Here is a 20,975-nt window from a genome sequence, read left to right on the forward strand (position 1 = left end):
CCGGCCAGCACACATCGCTGCGCTGCGTGTGGCAGCGAGAGACCAGCGATCAGCGACGCTGGATGCTGGTATCCAACATAAACATCGGGTAACTAAGAGCCGCGCGGGTCTTGGATACCTGCTGTTTACCCTAGATACCAGCACACGCTGGTATCTAGGGTAAACAGTGGGTATCCAAGAGCCGCGCAGCTCTTAGTTACCCGATGTTTACGTTGGATACCAGCGTGCACGTTGGTATCTAGGGTAAACAGCGGGTATCCAAGAGCCGCGCGGCTCTTAGATACCCGCTGTTTACATTGGAAACCAGCTTGCTCGCTGGTCCTGATCACTCAAGGGGCTTTCTATGTGACAGCTCACCAGCGATCAGCCTATCGATGTCCCAGCGATCCCATCCATGTCGGATCGTTGGTGGGATCGTTGGGACATTGTTATGTGTAACGGGGCTTTAACTCTTTATTACTTATACGTTTGAAGGCATGAGGCTGATCCAGGGCAGATTGTTATGCAATGTGGGCCCGGCACCAATGTCACATGAACCCTGGGAATATGAGTGTCGGGACTGGAGGTGAATATAAGCATTTTTATTATATTGGATCAAACATTAAGATTGAGACGGGGTTGTCCTAACAGTGGACATAAACAAATGTCCATAAACCTCAATGAACAATGAAGCAATATTATAAAGAAAAGTGGGCAAAAATCCCTCTGGGACGATATGACCACATGAAAAAGTCAAACAGAAAATGATTACTTCAAGTTATTGCTACTAAAGGTGGTGCTACAAGCTTCTGATTCATGGGGTGTACTTAATTTTTCACATACTGCTTCAGCATTTTGGCCTAGTTTTTATGAAATAGTAGTTACCCAAAGTGATTGCAATTGTTTGGTTGTTAATCTGAGGTTGTATTTACCACATTCTACATCCATTCAAGTACTGGGTGTTATTAGTTGTTAAACCTTATACATAAAACCATATAATTCAGAGAGGGTGGACTCAGTTTTCTTGATGACTGGACTGTACACTTAATATGAGATGAACTTAACGTAATAATTTTTTCAGTAATGCACATGACCCACATTGTTAGATACTGCTCTTTATACACATCGGTACAGGGAATCTGTCTGAACGATACACCCATAAAGTGTTTATATAGTAATATTGCTCTCTGAAAGATAGTGAGCCTTCAGACAGGCGGATGAAGATCTGGGTGAGAGATAGAGCTGGAATGGCAAAGATTTGGAAAGTGATCTGGTCACACCCAAAGCACGTCAATCTATTTTGCGAATGAATTAAAATTGGATTACAATTATCTGATTACTATATATGACCTGGATTTCATATGGATACTATGAGATAAACAGAATTAGGGAAAATAGGAATTTTCGGCACATCACATGGATTTTTTATGGATACTACGTGGTACTATGAGATGAATACAGTTTTGAGGTTTATCATCCACCGTTTTTTTATTCCAGGATATTTGATTCATCACAAACATGGTAATCTCATTTCCCTCAAACTACTTATGCACAGAATTAGGTGTACTTGTGTCTGTGCACGTAACAACACAACATGAAATAAAATGTAATTTTCTGAATATTATGTAACTGTGATGGTAAATTTTAGGTTTGTCGTTCCACATTGAAAATCTCCTTTACTGTAGATGTGATTGGATGTTCTAGTAATTGATTCTTCCATTGTAGATACGTGTACAGCAATGCTTGAACACACCATCAGATCACAGCTAATAATTAAACTACCATTACTGATTGAGTAACTCTTGCAGATGCTCCCCTCAGTGCCGGGACCATTAATAAAGGCGGTCTCCTGTATCCTAAATGATGGGTTTTGTGGAACATTACTGATAGCAGGGCACTCTAATTCTCGAATTTTTAAGTTATTAATTGATTTTCCCTGGAGGTGTTCTGGTCCATTACAAATGATTTCAGAAATTTGAGTCATGTCTCTGTTTTCTTTGATCCAGACCAGAAAATGAGAAAATGGACAGTCGCACCACCACGGATTATTATGAAGAATTAATGATATCAGGCTGTATAATGGATCAAATATGCCTTCTGGGAGCATAGTTAATGAGTTGTGTTGAAGGCTAATAACTAATAGACTAGTTAGAGTTTTAAAAATGTTTTCATCAATAGCTGTAATATTGTTATTGTCCAGATAAAGGTGAGTGAGTGATAATAGACCATCGAAAGCACCATCTTCCAAATTTTGAATTTTGTTATAAGACAATACTAATGTTTCTAAATTTTCTAAGTTTGAGAAAATTCCCTTTGGAATAGTTTCCAGTTGATTTCCACCCAGTAACAAGTTGGCTAAGTTATGTAGTCCATCAAAAATCCCATCAGAAAGTGTAGCAATTAGGTTTCCTTCTATGGCAAGCCATCTAAGATTACTAAGTTTCTCAAAAACATCGGAATGTAATTCTTTGATAGAGTTCTTAACAAGACTGAGCTTCTTCAAGGATGTCAATTTTTCAAAGGTGTACCTAAATATCCAGCCAATCCTATTTCCATCCAGGGACAGTTCCGTAAGGTTCCTTAGCTTGTCAAAGATTCCGGGTTTGATTTGACTTATGTTGTTGTTGTTTAGTTTGAGAATGCTGAGATTTTGCAGTTGATTGAATGAATCAGCATGTAGAATGGCAATTTCATTAGCACCAAGGTTCAGTTCACGAAGATTCTTCAACTGACTAAACAAACTGGCGCAAATTTGAGAGATGTTATTTCCTTGTAAAGCAAGAACTTCTAAATTTGTTGTACTTTCCAGGAGATTGCATGGGAGATCCTTGATTGAATTGTGTGTGATAGTGAGTTTTTGGAGTTCGTTCAGCTCATTAAATGTTCCAGATTTTATCATAGACAGTGGGTTGGCTGATATTTCCAGGTCGGTGAGGTGGCATAGTCCATTAAATGCATTCTCTTGTATAAATTGAATAGCATTGCTGACAAAGAGTAATTTTTTCAAAGAATTGTAACGTGTGAAAGACAAATCATTCAAAAAAGATACTTTTGTGTCTAAAAACATGAGGTGAGTGGCGTTGACTGGAATATCAGTAGGAATTTGGATAATTTTAGCACTGGAACAGAAAACTTGGACTCCATTGAAACAATTACAAAGAGAAGGACAGCTCTGTGCAAGCCATGAGCTAGTGAAAACAAATTTACAGATCACAATGCTTCTGAGGAACATGCCAATTACCTATTAAAGAAAAAAAGAATATATGAAAATATTAACATACTTAAAAAAAATCTGGAAAACCCATAAACATCCAGTAAACTTATGTGTATGATATATCAGCCATTTGACGCGGTGCATATGTACTATAAGTGCATGTTTGCTTTATTCCTTTAAACAGTTCTCCATTCTCAATTAGAAAGCAACATAGTAAGAAAATACTACATGATAGTACATATATTGCTTAATTTTGGTTTGGAGGTGCATTGCCTAACATATTGGTCTTATACTTCTTAAAATACAGTACATAGCTATGAAAAAGATCCACCTGTGATCGAAACGCGTTGTTGTTATACTAGCAGCTGTGTGTACACTCACTATATTGGAGGATATTTCTGCTAATCTATGATATTTTAATATTTTTTTCAGTAAAGAAAATTGTTTTTATGGAGCTGGAACGTCAATCCTTTTGCTTCTTGTTACCTCTAGATTGGGTCTGAATGGAGTTCCGTGCACCTATGGCAGTTTGGTGAGCTGGCCTGGGCTTCTGCCCAGTTTTTTACTTTGTTTAGAGGTATAAAGTTTACCTCCGGTCACTAGTGTCAGCAGATGGGACTACTGCTCCCATCATCCGACACCTGCTGTCGCTAATAACAGCGAGAGCAGAAGCAGCTGATGGTTACATTCATTAGCCAGCTCCTGTGCTGTAAATAAATAATTTAAAAAAATGGCATGGGTTCCCCTGTATTTTTGATAGGCAAGCTGGGGGCTGCAACTCTTAGCTGTCAGTTTCAACAAGACTGATTATCAAGAATAGAGGGGTCCCCATGATGCTTTTTTTTCTAAATTATTTAAATTAATAATTAAAAAAAAAGCATGAAGCCCCCCCATTTTTGACAACTAGCATTGCTAAAGCAGATAGCTGGGGGCTGGTATTCTCAGGCTAGTAAGGGGCTATGGATATCCCCCCCAGCCTAAAAATGGCAGCCCGCAGCTGCCCAGAAAAGGCACATCTATTAGATGCACCAATTCTGGTGCTATGCTTGGGTCTTCCTGCATTCCCTGGTGCGGTGGCAATTGGGGTTAATATTTGTGGGGTTGATGTCACCTTTGTATTGCCCACGGCTTAGTAATGGAGAGACATCTATGAGACACCTATCCATTATTAATCCTTTAGTTACATGGTAAATAAAGACACAGCCAGTGTAAGGAGAAGAAGCAAGCCAGGCTTGTCTTATCCGTAATGGGCCCAGAACCGTCGGGACTGTCACCTCAATTACAGGGGGAGCGCTTAGAGTAATAGGATGTTCCCTGTGCTCAAGAAAAGGGGGCATGGCTAAGCAGACAAAAAATGCAGGCTCAGAAATTCAAACAGAGGAGGTGGGAACTCTGAGCACTCATCAGTGGTGTGAGGTAATTTCAGCTGTGAGATGAGGGGGCGGAGCTAGGGGGAGCCAGAGAGGAGAGGACGAGCTGACAGGAGCTGACCGACGGGGTTCCACTGACAGGCCGCATGTACCGCTGTCCCCGCCTACATCAAGGTCGTTGACATGACTACGAACTCGGCCGACGACGCTGACACAACTGCCCTGGCCGACGGTACTGACTGGGGAAGGCAAGGTGTGTGTGAGGGATACCGGTGCTCAACGGTACAATTCAGCATACAGAACTGGCCACCGTGAACTGTTTCGGGACCGTCACCCAGGCCCTGATAGTACAAGGATTCTCACAGCTGAGGGAAGAATCTACCCCTCCTTCTGCCCTGCATTCGTTGGGGCCAGTGCCCATGCTAGAACCCTGGGCAATCACCGCCAGCGACAGGATTGGAAAGAAGACACCGTCAGGACCACAAGAGGACATTCACAATGCCAGAAAAGCTTCCCCCATTTTTCAAAAGACTGTAACAGATCCCCGTTGTGGCTCATTCCAAGTGGCCCCAGTTAAAGTGAGGGGCACATCTGTGACTGGAGCGCAAAGTGATAATTGCATAGTTTAAATTTTCTTTCCCTATTAGTTAAAACCCCCTTAGAAGTGTTCTTTATATTAGGGAAGAACTCTTCCACCATTTAAATATCTCCCTGCGAGGAGTATCCCCCTGTGAATTAAACCCTTTGTTAACCCTTGGTCTGCCTCTTGTCCGGTACTGCATCCCGCTACCTGCTCACACCAGAATAAAGTCCTTTATTATAAATAAAAAAAAACACTTTTGCCTTTTTATTTAAAGATAACAACCATAGTTAGGGGTACTTCATACATAGCGAGATCGTTAGCGAGATCGCTGAAACATCACAGGTTGTCACGGCTCCAGCCCTTACCTCTTCCCCTGCGTGCACCTCCCGGCGTGCTCCTGCTTTCCGGCGCGTCCCCGCGCCCGGCCTCCGATTCCCTCGGCGTCGGGCACCTGCGCACTGCCATCCTCCTGCCGCACAGCCTCCTGGGTAGTGTGACGCGCATGGCCCCGCCTCCAACATGGCGGCGCCCATCGCTACTTATGGCCGGCGTCTGGACTGGTAAGACACCTGTCTACGATTTCAGTGATGCTGTCTCTTGGCAGTGGTCTCTGTGTCTCAGGCCCCCCATCCTAACGCTTCTGTCTGCGCTACCCTCTGTGTCTTTGCTTGTCTGCCTTGCCACTGCTAGTGCTGCCTCTGATTTCTCTTCCCCTGTGCTCCAGCCTTTCCTTGCCTCCTTGGGTCCTAGTAGCCTCCCTGTTCTGCTCCATCCGTCCTTTCCTCTGATCTTCCCTGCTTGTCTGCCTTGCCGTACGCTCGGTGTAATATCTGTGCTTCCTCTTTTGCAGTCTCTGGCCCTAGCCACCCGCTGCGCTCCGGTCCTGCTTCCTGCCCATTATCCGCGGTCTCTGTGGTCCTCTGTGCTCTCTCTTCGGACCTGCCTGTGCCTCCACTCCAGTCTTAAGCCCCAGTCGTCCCTTTGGTTCCGGCTGTCGCGCTTCCATCCCCTGGGGGTCTGCCCCTAACATTCCCTGTATAGGGGGTGGTCCTCACCTGGGCGCTCGCCCTTGGGGGCTCTGGAGCCGTGACCCAGAGGGTCCACTTCTGGGTTGCTCCTCCTTCCCTCTCAGCTACAGCAACCGTAACACAGGTTTTGTGATGCAACAGCGACCTCGCCAGCGATCTTGCTACTTGTGGCACATAGCGGTGACCGGCCCCCCCGCTGGATATCGCTGATCGTGCTAGAATGTTCTAGGCCATTTTTTGATCATTGGCGTCCTGCTGGCCAGCATGCATCGCTGTGTTTGACACCATAACAAGGACGAGCGACCTCGTTGGTGACTCAGAACTCACGTCTATCGAAGTCTGAGTCGTCAGAATAGCTGCTGTGTGACAAGGTCCCAACGACCGCCGAGGTCGTTATACAGATATCATATCGTTGCTGCGTCGTTGAGTAGATCTGCCTGTTTGACAGCTAACTAGCGACCATGTAGCAACGTACCAGCGATCCTTTCCAGGTCGTATTGTTGTCGGGATCGCTGGAGCATCGCAATGTGTAACGGAACCCTTATACTCACCTAACGCCTAATTCCACCGAAGCCCTTGTTCTCCTGTAATAAAATTACAATAAAAAAACAACAATATCTCTCACCTGTCCGTCGTTCTGTCCCACGCTGTAATCCATGTCTGGGGGGGATTAATAGTTTTCAACCTGGATGGTGCCAAGATGCAACCATCCAGGCTGAGAACCACTGGTGACTGTACTGCTGTGAGCGCAGCCTCAGTGACTGAGAGTGGAATTAGGCATTAGGCGAGTATAACTGTGTTTGTTAATTTTAAATAAAAAAGTAAAAGTGTTTTGTTTTATTTCTAATAAAGGACTTTATTCTGAATGTCTCTTTATTTACCATATAACTATAGGATTAGCAATTAATAGGTGTTTCATAGATGCTGCTCCATTACTAAGTCGTGAGCTTGATGTCACCTGACAATACAAAGGTGACATCAACACCACAAATATTAACCCCACTTCTACCGCTACAGGGCAAGCGGGAAGAGCCAAGCAAAGTACCAGAATTGGTGCATCTAATAGATATGCCTTTTCTGAGCATCTGCGGGCTGCTATATTTAGGCTGGGGGGGCAATATCCATGGCCCCATATCAGCCTGAGAATACCAGCCCCCAGCTGTCTGCTTTAGCAATGCTGGTTGTCAAAAATGGGGGGGACCTCATGACATTTTTTTTTAAATATTTATTTAGTTAATTTAAAAAAACAGTGTGGGGATCCCTCTATTCTTGATAATCAGCCTTGTTGAAGCTGACAATTGTTTTTAAAGGAGCATCCCTCCCATCAAAATCCTTCCCTTTTTCATTAGGTCTGTGATATCACGTGTTTAAGAACTAATGAGCTGAATCCTTCTAAGTCAGGCGCATATACATTTTTATCTAATGAACCTACCTCTACCAGTATGTCCTTAACAATGGTAAGGAGATGCTGGGAGTTGTTACCTGTCATTATCAGACTGTAGACCATACAGGAACTACAGTATTGATGAAACGTAGTCAGTATCAACAAGTAAACATTTACATCTAGGTACCTTATGGGTGACCTCTTCTCTGATTGAGTAATTTCTTTCTTTTCATCTCCATCTTATCCAGATGCCATGATGACTGTTCACATCCACAGTTCGTCTCTGCAGACCTCCCTTTTCTCCATTCTTCTGCTGCACATGCCCTTTAAAAATAACAGTGTTCTTAAAATGCCCTCTGCATAAAAATATCTGTCCATACTATGCCCTAAATAAGCCTCCTGTAGTATATGATCTCCACATTATCCGCCTTAATGAGGTACACCCACCACACTGTCTGCCATTATCAGCTGTAAATGCCCTACCATCCGCCCCTATGAACTGTGACCTATAGCATGGCTGTCTCCTCTCTAGATTTCCTTTACACTCTTTATATCTCCACACGGTCCCCCTAACACTTCTCCATACTGTGCCCCATTTCACGCCCCCCTCTCCATATCCATTTTTTGCCCCCTTTTCACACTTAGCCTTAGACTGCCCTCCACGTTGTCCTCTCCAAACTGTATCCCTCTTCAAACAATTCCCCAACATAGTATGATGCTGATCACGACTGTCCATACAGTGTGATATTCACAATATCCGACCAATATACACTATGATGTCCACCACATCCCCATTATACAGTATGATATCCCCACAGCCCCCATACAGTATGATTCCCCCCACAGCACCCTATACAATGATGTCCCCCCACATATTCAAATAATATGATGTCTCCACAACACAGGTATAACGTCCACCACAGCTTCTCCACATCCAGCCCCTTATATCCCCCACAGCCAGCTCCTCATAGGTCCCCTATACCCACCCCCATACGTCCTCCATAGCCAGCCCCATATATGTCCCCTATAGTCAGCCCCACATATGTCCCCCATAGCAAGCCTAACATATGTCCTCAATAGACAGCCCCACATAGCCAGCCTCAGATATGTCCCCCATTCATTGGCAAAATATAAAATGAAAAGTGCTGCGGAATATGTCGGCGCTATAGAAATAAGATTTTTAATAATTATTATTATTAAATAGGTTTATACTCACCTAATCCAGAATCCCTGTATACCGTGGCTGCCGTCTCCTCCTGCTTCCTGTACAGCAGTGGACACTGGATGGCTCTATAATGCCACCGTATCATGCCATCTGAAGTCCCCAGTGTGTGCCAACTCCAACAGCGCGCAGGCCGGAAGTGGCCTGTGTTCCACTGGAGATCCCGGCAGAGGGCTAAATTGCAACTCCTTTGCTTCTGTCCCAGGCGGCGTGGCTGTGACATCATTTGTATTCACATCTGATATATTTGAATACAATTGAGTGCAGGGAGGGAGCGACTGCCGGGACGCAGGAGAGAGGGGTGAGCGTTGTCAGTGACTGACACTGTTCCCCTGTGTCAGTCACAGCAATGATTCTGCTAATGAAAGTACAAAGAATTAATGTACCTGTGAGTAGTATTGAGCGATACCAGCCGATACTGAAAAATATCGTATCGGAATGGATCAGCCAATCTAAAAAAAAGTATCGGGTATCGCCGATTCCGATACCGGAAGTCCCATTCAAGTCTATGGGACTTCCGGTATCGGAATAAGAAAAACCCTTTTCTGTCCTTGTACAGCCTCTCGGGGGTGCGTACGGACCTTCCGGGGGTCTGTGCCGGCCTGCCGGGGGTCCGTGCGGACTGCCGGGGGCCTGTACCGGCCTGCCAGGGGGCTGTGCCGGCTACAGGGGGTCTGTACCGGCCTGCCGGGGGTCTGTGCAGGCTGCGGGGGTCTGTGCAGGCATCGTCTGATGGGACTACAAGTCCCATCGGGCTATGCCTGCTACCATGACGGTGATTGACACATTAGCCAATGATGGGACAGTAGTACCCCCATCATCCGGCTAATGTATTGAATGTAAAAAAAAAAAAAAAAAAAAACATACTACATACATACTACATATATACATACTACATATATACATACTATATACATATTACATATATACAGTACATACTACATACATACTACATATATACATACTACATACATACTACATATATGCATACTACATACATACTACATACATACTACTTCCTGCTACACTGCTCCAAGTACTCAGCAGTGAGGGACACTCACTTTAGGAGACTCTCACATCTCTTCCCGGATTTCACCACCATGAAGGAGGAAGAGAAGACATACATCCTGCTGGGGGAAGAAGAGAGAGCAGTGGAGATAGCAGCGCAATATGTGAGCGAATGCCATAGACTGCGAGAAAGAGAACTATGATATGCCATGGACCCCACCCTGGATATGCCCCAATCCCTCATCCACCTTCCCTATGCCATGGACTTCTATAGCCTCATCCTGGATCTGCCCCCATGCCCCCATCCACCTTCCCTATGCCATGGACTTCTATAGCCCCATCCTGGATCTGCCCCATCCACCTTTCCTACAGCCCCTTCCCAACATCCCTACAGTCCCTATCCCTATTCCCTTCTGTACACCTGCTTTGGCAAAACTAATGTGTATTTAGTCCTGCCAATAAAGCTTCTTTGAATCTTGAATCTATCTATATATATATATATATATATATATATATATATATATATATATATATATATATATATATATATATATATATACTACATACATACTACATGCATACTACATACATGCATACATACTACATATATATATATACTACATACACACTACATATATACATACTACATACATACTACATATATACTACATTCATACAACATACATATATACTACACACATACAACATGCATACATAGTGCATACATACATACATACTACTTACATGCTAAATATATACTACATTCATACAACATACATATATACTACATACATACAACATGCTATAGACATACTACATACAATACATTCATACAATACATACATATAGACATACAGTACATACAACAGAGTACATACTCACCATTACTTGTCACTTTGATCCCCGAAGCCAGTGTCATCTAAGGAAAAATATGAAAATAACAAACCACCAAATACTCCCTGATCCGCAGAAATCCACGAATGAGTGTCCCACGCCGATCTTCCGTGGAGAGCAGCAGCATCAGCTGATGTGACCGCTCTCTACGGGGCTCAGGAATCCAGTGTCGGGAGGTAGGTATCCTTCCGCACTGTATTCCTCTGCCACTGTAAAAAAATAGTCCCTGGTCTCACTTTATGGCAACTGCTGCGTGGGAACTTTTTCACACAGCAATGCCAAAAGTGAGACTAGGGACTATTTTTTTACAGTGGCAGAGAAATACAGTGCGGAAGGATACCTACCTCCCGACACTGGATTCCTTGAGCCCCTAAAGTGCGGTCGCATCAGCTGATGCTGCTGCTCTCCACGGGAGATCGGTGAGGGACATGCGTGGATTTCTGCGGATCAGGGAGTATATGGCTTGTTTGTTATTTTCATATTTTTCCTTAGATGACACTGGCTTCGGGGAACAATGTGACAAGTATTGGTGAGTATGTACTCTGTGTTATATGTACTGTATGTCTATGTATGTATTGTATGAATGTATTGTATGTATGTATTGTATGAATGTATGTATGTTGTATGTATGCAGTATGTAGTATGTATGTTGTATGTCTGTAGCATGTTGTATGTAGGTAGTATGTATGTAGTATATATGTATGTTGTATGAATGTAGTATATATGTAGCATGTATGTAGTATCTATGTATGTTGCATGAATGTAGTATATATGTAGTATGTATGTAGTATGTATGTATGTTGTATGAATGTAGTATATATGAAGCATGTATGTAGTATGTACAGTATGTATGTTGTATGAATGTAGTATATATGTAGTATGTATGTATGCTGTATGAATGTAGTATATATGAAGCATGTATGTAGTATGTATGTATGTTGTATGTAGTATGTAGTATATATGTAGTATGTATATATGTAGCATGTATGTAGTATGTATGTATGTAGTATGTATATAAGTAGCATGTATGTAGTATGTATGTAGTGTATATGTATGTAGTATGTATGTAGCATGTATGTAGTATGTATGTATGTAGTATGTATGTAGTATATATGTATGTTGTATGAATGTAGTATATATGTACTTTGTATGTAGTATGTATGTAGTATATATGTATGTTGTATGAATCTAGTACATATGTAGTATGTATGTATGTATGTAGTATGTATGTAGTATATATGTAGTATATATGTATGTTGTATGAATGTAGTATATATGTAGAATGTATGTATGTATGTAGCCTGTATATAGCATGCATGTAGTATGTATGTAGTATGTATGTATGTAGTATATATGTATGTTGTATGAATCTAGTACATATGTAGTATGTATGTATGTTGTATGTATGTAGTATATATGTAGCATATATGTATGTTGTATGAATGTAGTATATATGTAGAATGTATGTAGTATGTATGTATGTAGTATATATGTAGTATGTATGTTGTATGTATGTAGTATGTATGTATGTAGTATGTATGTTTTGTTTTTTTTTACATTCAACACAATAACCGGATGATGGGACTACTACTGTCCCATCATTGGCTAATGTGTCAATCACTGTCAGTGTAGCAGGCATCGCCCGATGGGACTTGTAGTCTCATCGGACGATGCCTGCACACACACTCTAGACCCCCGGCAGGCCCGCACAGACCACCGGCAGCCGGCACAGGCCCCCGAGAGGCCCATACAGACCCACGACAGTCAGCACAGACCCCGGGCAGGCCCGTACAGACCCACGACAGTCGGCACAGACCCCTCGCAGTCGGCACAGACCGCGCATCATGATGACGTCATTTCAGCAGCCAATCACAGCCATGCCAATAGTTAACATGCCTAACAGGATGTGCCCACAGTTCTGAGGATTCCCATTGGCTGAACCAAATCGAGCAGGCTGATAGCTTTATGGGAACTTCCGATTCCAGTATCCGATACGAAAAAAGTATCGGAAGTCAGTATCGGAATTCCGATACAGCTAATATCGGCCGATACCCGATACTTGCGGTATCGGAAAGTTCAACACTACTTGTGAGAGATTTTTTCCAAATATATATATCCATGGTAAATAGTCAACTATTTGAAGAAACTGGTTCAAAAAACGCTAAAAATTGCAATATCTCTGTGAAACTCCCCATTATGCAAAAATGTTGCTACTTTTCAAAACTTTTACAACAGTTTTTGGGCATAAAAATTTTGAATTGGCCCCAGTATCTGAATCTTATTAGAAGCCATGGGCGGACATGCCGCCGGTTCAGTCAGTGCAGATGCCCCGGGGCCCAGAGGCTCCAGGGGGCTCCTGCAGGGTGGCTAATGATGAGGGCAATCTGGCCGGTTTCTCCGGGCCCGAGGCTCCGGGGGGCCCCTGGCCAGATTGCCCTCATGTGCGGCGGGCAGGGAGCGATCCCAGCAGCTCCGCTGCCTGCAAGAGAAAATAGCAGGAGCGGAGCTGCAAGGATCCGTCCTGCTCCCTGCCCGGCGCCCATGCTTCATGTCTCTGACACAGACAGCAGCGCCACTGGATGACGTCATCATTCAGTGGCCGCTGTGCCAGAGCGAGGAAGCACGGGCGCCGGTGATGCTGCGGACAGGTGAGAGGTGCTGTGTGTGTGTAGGTGGAGGAGAGGGGAATGATGGGGTGGTGGGTTGAAGGCAATGATGGGGTGATGGGGAGAAGGCAATGATGGGGTGGTAGGGGAGAAAGCAATGATGGGGTGATGGGGAGAAGGCAATGATGGGAGTGATGGGGAGAAAGCAATGATGGGGGTGATGGGGAGAAGGCAATGATGGGGTGATGGAGAGGGCAATGATGGGATGGTAGGGGAGAAGGCAATGATGGAGGTGGTGGAAAGGGCAATGATAGGGTGGTGGGGGAAAAAGAAATGATGATGGGGTGGTGGGGGAGAATGCAATGATGATGGTGGTGGAAAGGGCAATAATGGGTGTGGTGGGGGAGGAGGAAATGATGGAGGTGGTGGTGTGGGCAATGATGGAAGTGGTGGGGGAGAAAGCAAAGATAGTGGAGGGCAATGATGGGGTGGTAGGTGAGAAGGCAATGACGGGGTGATGGGGAGAAGGCAATGATGGGATGATGGGGAGAAGGCAATGATGGGGTGATAGAGAAGGCAATGATGGGAGTGATGGGGAGAAGGCAATGATGGGAGTGATGGGAAGAAGGCAATGATGGGTTGATGGAGAAGGCAATGATGGGGTGATGGGGAGAAGGCAATGATGATGGAGAGGGAAATGATGGGGTGATGGAGAAGGCAATGATGGGAGTGATGGGGGAAGGCAATGATGGGGGTGATGGGGAGAAGTTTCCTCTTTTATTATGTATAACACTGTCCCTTATTACGTACCATCATCTCTAGTTATATATGGTGCCGTCCCTTATTATATAGCTTCCTCTGCTGTTATGTATAGTGCTGTCTCTTACATAGTGTATTCCTGTTAATTTTGTTATTCACAGCACCCTCTTTTATTACATAGTCCCCACTCTTTTTAGATATAAAATGACTGCTGAACGAGGAGCCGGTGACCAGACTACCAGTCCATCAGCTCCTCCATTAGAAAGGGAGCTTTCCCATGCTCCATCAGCCATCATTGCATTATACAGCTAACAAGACAAGACGGTATGTAATAAAATACAGGGCTCTATATAATCCAATATGTAAGGGATGGTACTGTACATAACAAGAGAGGGCACTGTAAAAGGGATAGCACTATACATAATAAAGGAGACTATGTAATATATATACATTTATGTGTGTGGCTATATATATATATATATATATATATATATATATATATATATAGCTTTGTCGTCATAAAAGGAAGGGGGCCCAGACACATTTCTTGCACAGGGGCCCCAAGCTGTCAGTGTCCGCCCCTGTTAGAAGCAACTGTCATCTCCTATCTCAGTAATCTAATAATCTGGCTTCACTGAGTACAGGTTTTACACATGAATTGAGAATGTAAAAAATAAATCAGTCCTGGCAGATTTCTCTGTTAAGGTAAATAGTATTACAAAGTTCATCATTTTCACATGTACAATTGATTTTTGAAGTGAAAATAGAACAATGGGTATTCTTTAAAGCTAGATTGTGCAACACTCAACTAATACCTCAATCACGTATTATTCTCGGATGGATTTAGCTGAAATGTCGGTAGCTGTTTGGCAGGATCTTCAAACTGGGGAGCTGATGGCCACGTATAAACTGATTTTACTGCATTTCTGGCTGTTTTACAGATTACCTTTTGTGTTTTACTCAGAGGCTGGAGTCACACTAAACGTATAAAAAATTGTTCAGATTCTCACTGGAGAGAGTCACACGAGCGTTCTCCGTATGGTAATCCGTGTGTAATGCGTTTGCAATGAAATGATGCGATATTTTCTCAGCCATTTTCCCAATGTACCGTCCCATAAAATTAAATGGCTCAATGGTCTGAAAGGAATAAAAACCTAATCAAGGAGGCCATACATTGGCTCCACAAGAAGTTTAGTCCCCAAATCTTTCAAATGTAGCTCCTTCTGGTGTCTTGTTTGTCCTGGTTTGTGAAAAAAATGTGTGACAGGCTAACCTTAAACACAACTTAGCGGATTCTTTTACATTAGGTCTTGTCTCAACGTTTTGGAGAGCCTTACCCAGTGACTGTTGATCCATGGAAGTGTGTTCCTGACTTTTTTATTGGTTGCCTGGACAAGCTGCATGCCAAGCTTCCTGTTCTTGGCTGACGCAATTTCCTGGCTTCAGGAAAATATGTGCATATTTGTTGCATGCTATATGGATGTCCGAGTTTTTATCGCACCCATAGTCTTGCATTGGCGAGTCTCGGACAACATACACATACAATCGCAGGCTGCTGCGATTTTGTACTCACATCAAATACGCCTGAGAAAAAAAACGCTGATCTGGATTGCCTCATTTAATAATATTCTTCCGAGTGCAATGCAATTTTTACTTGCATTGCACTCAGTCATGTTGTATGGTAGTGTGACTACACCTCTTAAACGAGTTTTATGGGTTTCAGAAAGCCCTTCTTTCCAGCTGCAGTTTTTTAAGAAAAAAAAGCTGTACTTTATCCAATGACATCGGGTCCAGCACTCAGTCTCCAAGTGCTTCTCAAAATGTGTGTTAATTTTTGCAGCGCAGTTGACAAGAGGGCTCAGTGGCTCTGACATCCAGACAATAAAAGACATCAGGAGCAGCAGAAAAGTGGAGTTGTACCTGGGGAAGGTGAAAAAACTACAATTTGGTTTTTTGTTGTTTTTTTTTTTAAAACAAACTGCAACAGGAGGAGATTGGTTTTTGCAAACCAGAAAAATTTTTAGGCTATGGATGCAAGTCGCTTTTATTGCTAATTTTTTTCTGCAGCCAAAACTTGGCAGTAAAAAGATGAAGCCAAAAAACAAAAAGTTCAGCTTTGCTTCTGTAAGCAGGTAACCAAATGCAACACACAGAAGACATATGGCAGGAACAGTAAATTAACTATTTATTTCCTCCAGATATGGTGGGATTTTACAGTGATCAGAGAACAGCAGTAAACCATAAGACAGCAAACTTACAATAAATTTCAGCATACAATTTGAATTATGGAAAAGTCTTCCAATGATTACACTTGTGTCCTTCTTACAAGGGTAATGCACCCATACCTGGGGAGCTACTACGTTAACTCTTCCTGCAGCAATGTCCCTAGCGGGGGTCACCGGGTTTTCCCGCTAAGTCTATCAAGGAACGTTGAGCTTCCTGTTTTCCCACTGGCCCTACCCCACCTGTTTTCCTAAACTAGGCTGACCCTTGTATCCTATGTTATTGCTGGACGTGATGGCCAGGCTTACTCAGGTCGTCATTCTGTAACCACGTCCTCCTCTGGTCAATGTCTCCTTGCGGATTTTTGATGCTTGACCAATAGCGGTATCTCCTAGGCCTGAGGAAGAGAGGGGGTGGATCTCAGCTCTCGACGGGCGTCATCTGGGCTCTGGATCTTGACAGACATAAGGTGAAGATTCTGACCTTGACTGGCGCAGTCTGAGCTCTGGGTCTTAACCAGCGCAGGTAGAGTAGTTGGGTCTTGAACGGCATAGTCAGGTCTTTGGATCTCACTGGGCATCATCCCGACTCAGTTGGATGGCAACCAGTACCCTGCTGGCACATGCTCTCTGCTGTAGCCTGTTGTGCTGGGCTCAGTATAGTCTCCAACCCAGATCCGCACCACTCCTTTTCCTTGGCCCAAAATCCTCCCGTGATTTGGCACACAGAACTTTCATATCTAGGAACTTCGTCATCCAGGGCACCTGACCGGGTACCACACATGAACTCATTCCCCCCTGAAACTCTTATGGTGCCGGTTGGTTCCTCATGGTTTCATCCAGCCAGCAGATGGACTTCTTCCCTGCTAAACATTTCCCACTCAATTGTAAGTGGTATTATAGAAAACTGGAAGCATTTAGGAAACACAGCAACTCATCCATGAAGGGCAGACATCGTAGAGTAACAAAGTAGAGCTGCCTCCTCTGGTAATTACATCAACACAAAAACTATGCTCTGTGAGTTTCATAGCATTGCTTTTCAAGCAGCTGTTTTCAAGCCATCAATCACCAAACACAATGCCAAGGGCTTGGGTGAAGTGAAAAAAAGCTGCAAATGGATTCTTGAGCAGTAGACAAATCACTCCTTCTCTATCTACAAAGTAGAGCTGCCGAGTGCTGAAATGGAGGCAGAAGAGTGACTCACTGGTTTGCAGCACTAGGGTGCTAGGTTCAAATCCCACCAAAGGCGACATTTGCATTGGCTGCATTGGAGTTTGTATGTTCACCCTATGTTTGCATTGGTTTCCTCTGGGTATTTCTGTTTCCTCCACACTCCAAAGAGATTCTGATAGGGAATTTAGATTGTGAATCCCAATGGGGACAGGGATGATGATGTCTGCAAAGCGCTATATAAGTAAATAAAATAAACAAAAGTTACGAGTGCCCTGCTGACTCAATAACTACAGCGTTAGAAACATCCTCTGGTAATTACATCAACACAAAAACTATGCTCTGTGAGTTTCATAGCATTGCTTTTCAAGCAGCTGTTTTCAAGCCTTCAATCACCAAACACAATGCCAAGGGTTTGGGTGAAGTGAAAAAAAGCTGCAACTGGATTCTTGAGCAGTAGACAAATCACTCCTTCTCTATCTGTTTCTGACAGCCTGGTGAATGAGTCTAGTCTACGTTTGGCGAATGCTAGGAGAACATTACCTGCTTGGTGCCAATTGTAAAGTTTGGTGAAGGAGGGATAATGCTGTGAGACTGCTATTCAGGGGTTGGCCAAGGCCCCTTAGTTTGAGTGAGTGAAGGGAAATCTTAATGCTTGAGCTTAAAAAAGACATTTTAAAAATTTGTACTCATCCAACTTTGTGTGAACAGTTTGGTGAAGGCCCTTTCCCGTTCCTGCATGACTGTACGCAGTGTGCAAACATTGTCCATATATCATGGTTGGGTGAGCTTGGTTTAGAGGAACTTGACTGATGTGCAAATCGCCCTGACCTCAACCCCATTAAATACCTTTGACATGAACTGGAACAAAGTTTGAGAGCCAGGCCCTCATATCTAACATCACTGTCTGATCTCAAAAATGCTATTCTTCATGAATGGGCAAAAAATTAATGCAGACACCTCCAAAATCCTTTAGGAAGCCTACCATAAGAGTAGAAGCTGTTACAGCAGTAAAGGGGGGACCATCTCCATATTAAAAGCTATCGATTTAGAAAAGAATGTAAAAAAAGTTCCTGTAAGGGTATTCTGTATGTGTCCCAGTTCTTTTGTCCATATAGTGTATTGATAGTGTACAAATCTATGCCTCACAGTATATATTAATAATATAATGATATTACAGTATATTAGAAAATACAGCCAAATACCATTTAAACCATGCCAAGCAAATTGACGATTATCAGACAGACAAAATGTTTTACAAATCGTAATTCATCCCATATAAACTATAACACATTATACAAAATAACAGTCATAATTATAATAAGTCATAAAATTAGGAACACATTGTGACATATGAAAGAGAAACAAACTGGTCTTACCATTGTAGTGGCACTCGCTGTATAATCCATTTGCTTTGACGATCACTGAGCTATTGAAAATTCCTTAAGACGGAAATTTGTTAAGAACATAGATGACAGGATCTGAAACAGCAGTTTTGTAAAGGGTGGAGAGACAACTCTTCCGTATCATACATTCAAAACAACTACTCATCATTTATTAGGATTAAAAATTGACAAATCAGAAGAATTCCGAAAATTTTGTTTATTGTATTACTCCAGTGTTCTGGACGTCAAAAAAGTTTCCCATGTAAAGCAGGAACTGATGAGTTGTTTTTGTCCAATCTTATGCAGCAATTCCTGTTTGTCCATTGAGTAACTGGTAACTTAGTTCACTTGGGAAAAACAATGTTGTTTTCAAGTTACACTAAAGATTGGATGGAAGGATGGGTGGATTTATAGATTGTTCATGGAGGGGCATCTAACTTATCAACCTATAAGGAGGTCCAATCATACATGTATGGCGCAAGTCAGTACCAGGTGTATGGAGCGGTCTCGCGGGATGAGTTTTGCAACACACCGAGCAGGCAATGGCTGTGTATTACAGCCCGGAACTACTTCTAACAGCACTGGCATGGGGCGCATCATTAGATGCACCCATCGGTGCTCCCAGGCACCAATGGGTTCCTATTACAGCCCGTGGTCTGTTGAAGACCTCCATGCTGGTCATTATGGAGCTCCCCTGAAATGTAGTTTATGACTGGGCTTCTAAGGAGGTGATGATTTCTAATATATGCAGCAATACTGTGGTATTGCAGTATATAGTACAAGTGATCAGACAATTGTAGGTTCAAGTACTCTAAATTCAGTGAAAAGTAAAAAAAAAAGTTTTAAAAATACAAAAAAAAAAAAACAAAAATTCAAATCCCTCACCTTTTTCACTCCATTTAAAATAAAGATAATACAAAAACATTTATATAGTAGAGCTGTGTCTATAAAAGTATGATACATGAAAATATAAAAATAATTAACTTAATCCATAAAAGCCCCAAAACAGAAAAAAAAACTATAAATGCCAAAATTGCATTTTTTTGGTCTTCTGAATACCATAAAGACTGTAAGAAACAATAAAATGGCATATCTATCCCAAAACTGCGAGGATTATTTTCGCGATGTCACCACAGTTGGAATTTTTTTCCTGTTTTCCAGTATGCTATGTGAAAATCAATAACTTTCCAGATGTGTTCGATGGGAGACAAGACCGGAGACGCTGCAGACCATGGTAGCAGGTCTAGGCCACCCAGGCTGTTTTTGTTTTCATAGTTTTTAGTAGAGTTGAGCGAAACGGGTCGAAAAATTTCAAAAGTCGCCGACTTTTTTCAAAGTCGGGTTTCATGAAACGAAACCCGACCCTAGGATGAGGTCGGCCACGAGGTCGGCGACTTACGCGCCAAAGTCGCGTTTCAAAAGTTTGTTTTGCGCTCTTTTTCAGCCAATCAGGATCCACGGACACTGTGGGCAACGTGATGACATAGGCAGGGGTCACCACCATCTTTCAGAAGGGCATGCAAGTGATTGGCTTGCTTTGGTGGGCGTCACAGGGGGTATAAAAGGGCGTGCACGCCGACCGCCATCTTACTTCTGCCGATCTCAGTATAGGGAGAGGTTGCTGCTGATTCTGTAGGGAGAGCGTTAGGCAGGGAAGAAGACAAAAAAACTGCTTCTGCTGCTAGCGATTTGGCCTGCACAACACACCAGTCACTGTGTGTGCAGTGCAAGGGGAGGCTATATAGTGGTGTATCAGTGGCGTTGGTTGTTGGGCTGCCTTCTAAGGCTTCCTGACATTCCTGCATTGCTGTTTACCCACTGCTCCGCAAACTGCTTTTTTAAAAGCAATCCAATCTCCCTTATCCTCTAGTCACTTTTGTCACAGCTGTGCCATCGAGCCTGTGACATAGCGCTCAGATATCAGTGGGCCTCACACAATCCAAAAGTGTCCAGTGTCCAAAAGTGTGTGCAGAGATTCAAAATCTCCCTTATCCTCTAGTCACTTTGGTCACAGCTGTGCCATCGAGCCTGTCACATAGCGCTCAGATATCAGTGGGCCTCACACAATCCAAAAGTGTCCAGTGTCCAAAAGTGTGTGCAGAGATTCAAAATCTCCCTTATCCTCTAGTCACTTTGGTCACAGCTGTGCCA

The 20,975-nt window shown here is 43.1% G+C and overlaps 1 protein-coding gene across 1 annotated transcript; it reads right to left on the reverse strand.

Moving 5' to 3' along the window:
* Window positions 1-1,078: 1,078 nt before the first annotated feature.
* On the reverse strand, window positions 1,079-18,925 carry LOC141092495 (uncharacterized). Its single transcript, XM_073578681.1, has 2 exons — window positions 18,819-18,925; window positions 1,079-3,220 (listed from the first exon to the last, which is right to left on the reverse strand). The coding sequence occupies exons 1-2, from the start codon at window positions 18,846-18,848 to the stop codon at window positions 1,601-1,603; spliced, it is 1,650 nt and encodes a 549-aa protein (XP_073434782.1). The 5' UTR covers window positions 18,849-18,925; the 3' UTR covers window positions 1,079-1,600.
* Between the last annotated feature and the right edge of the window lie 2,050 nt (window positions 18,926-20,975).

The sequence above is a fragment of the Dendrobates tinctorius genome, unplaced genomic scaffold (genome assembly GCF_039654945.1).
Source record: "Dendrobates tinctorius isolate UK_male_01 unplaced genomic scaffold, ASM3965494v1 ptg000060l, whole genome shotgun sequence".
Lineage (NCBI taxonomy): Eukaryota > Metazoa > Chordata > Amphibia > Anura > Dendrobatidae > Dendrobates > Dendrobates tinctorius.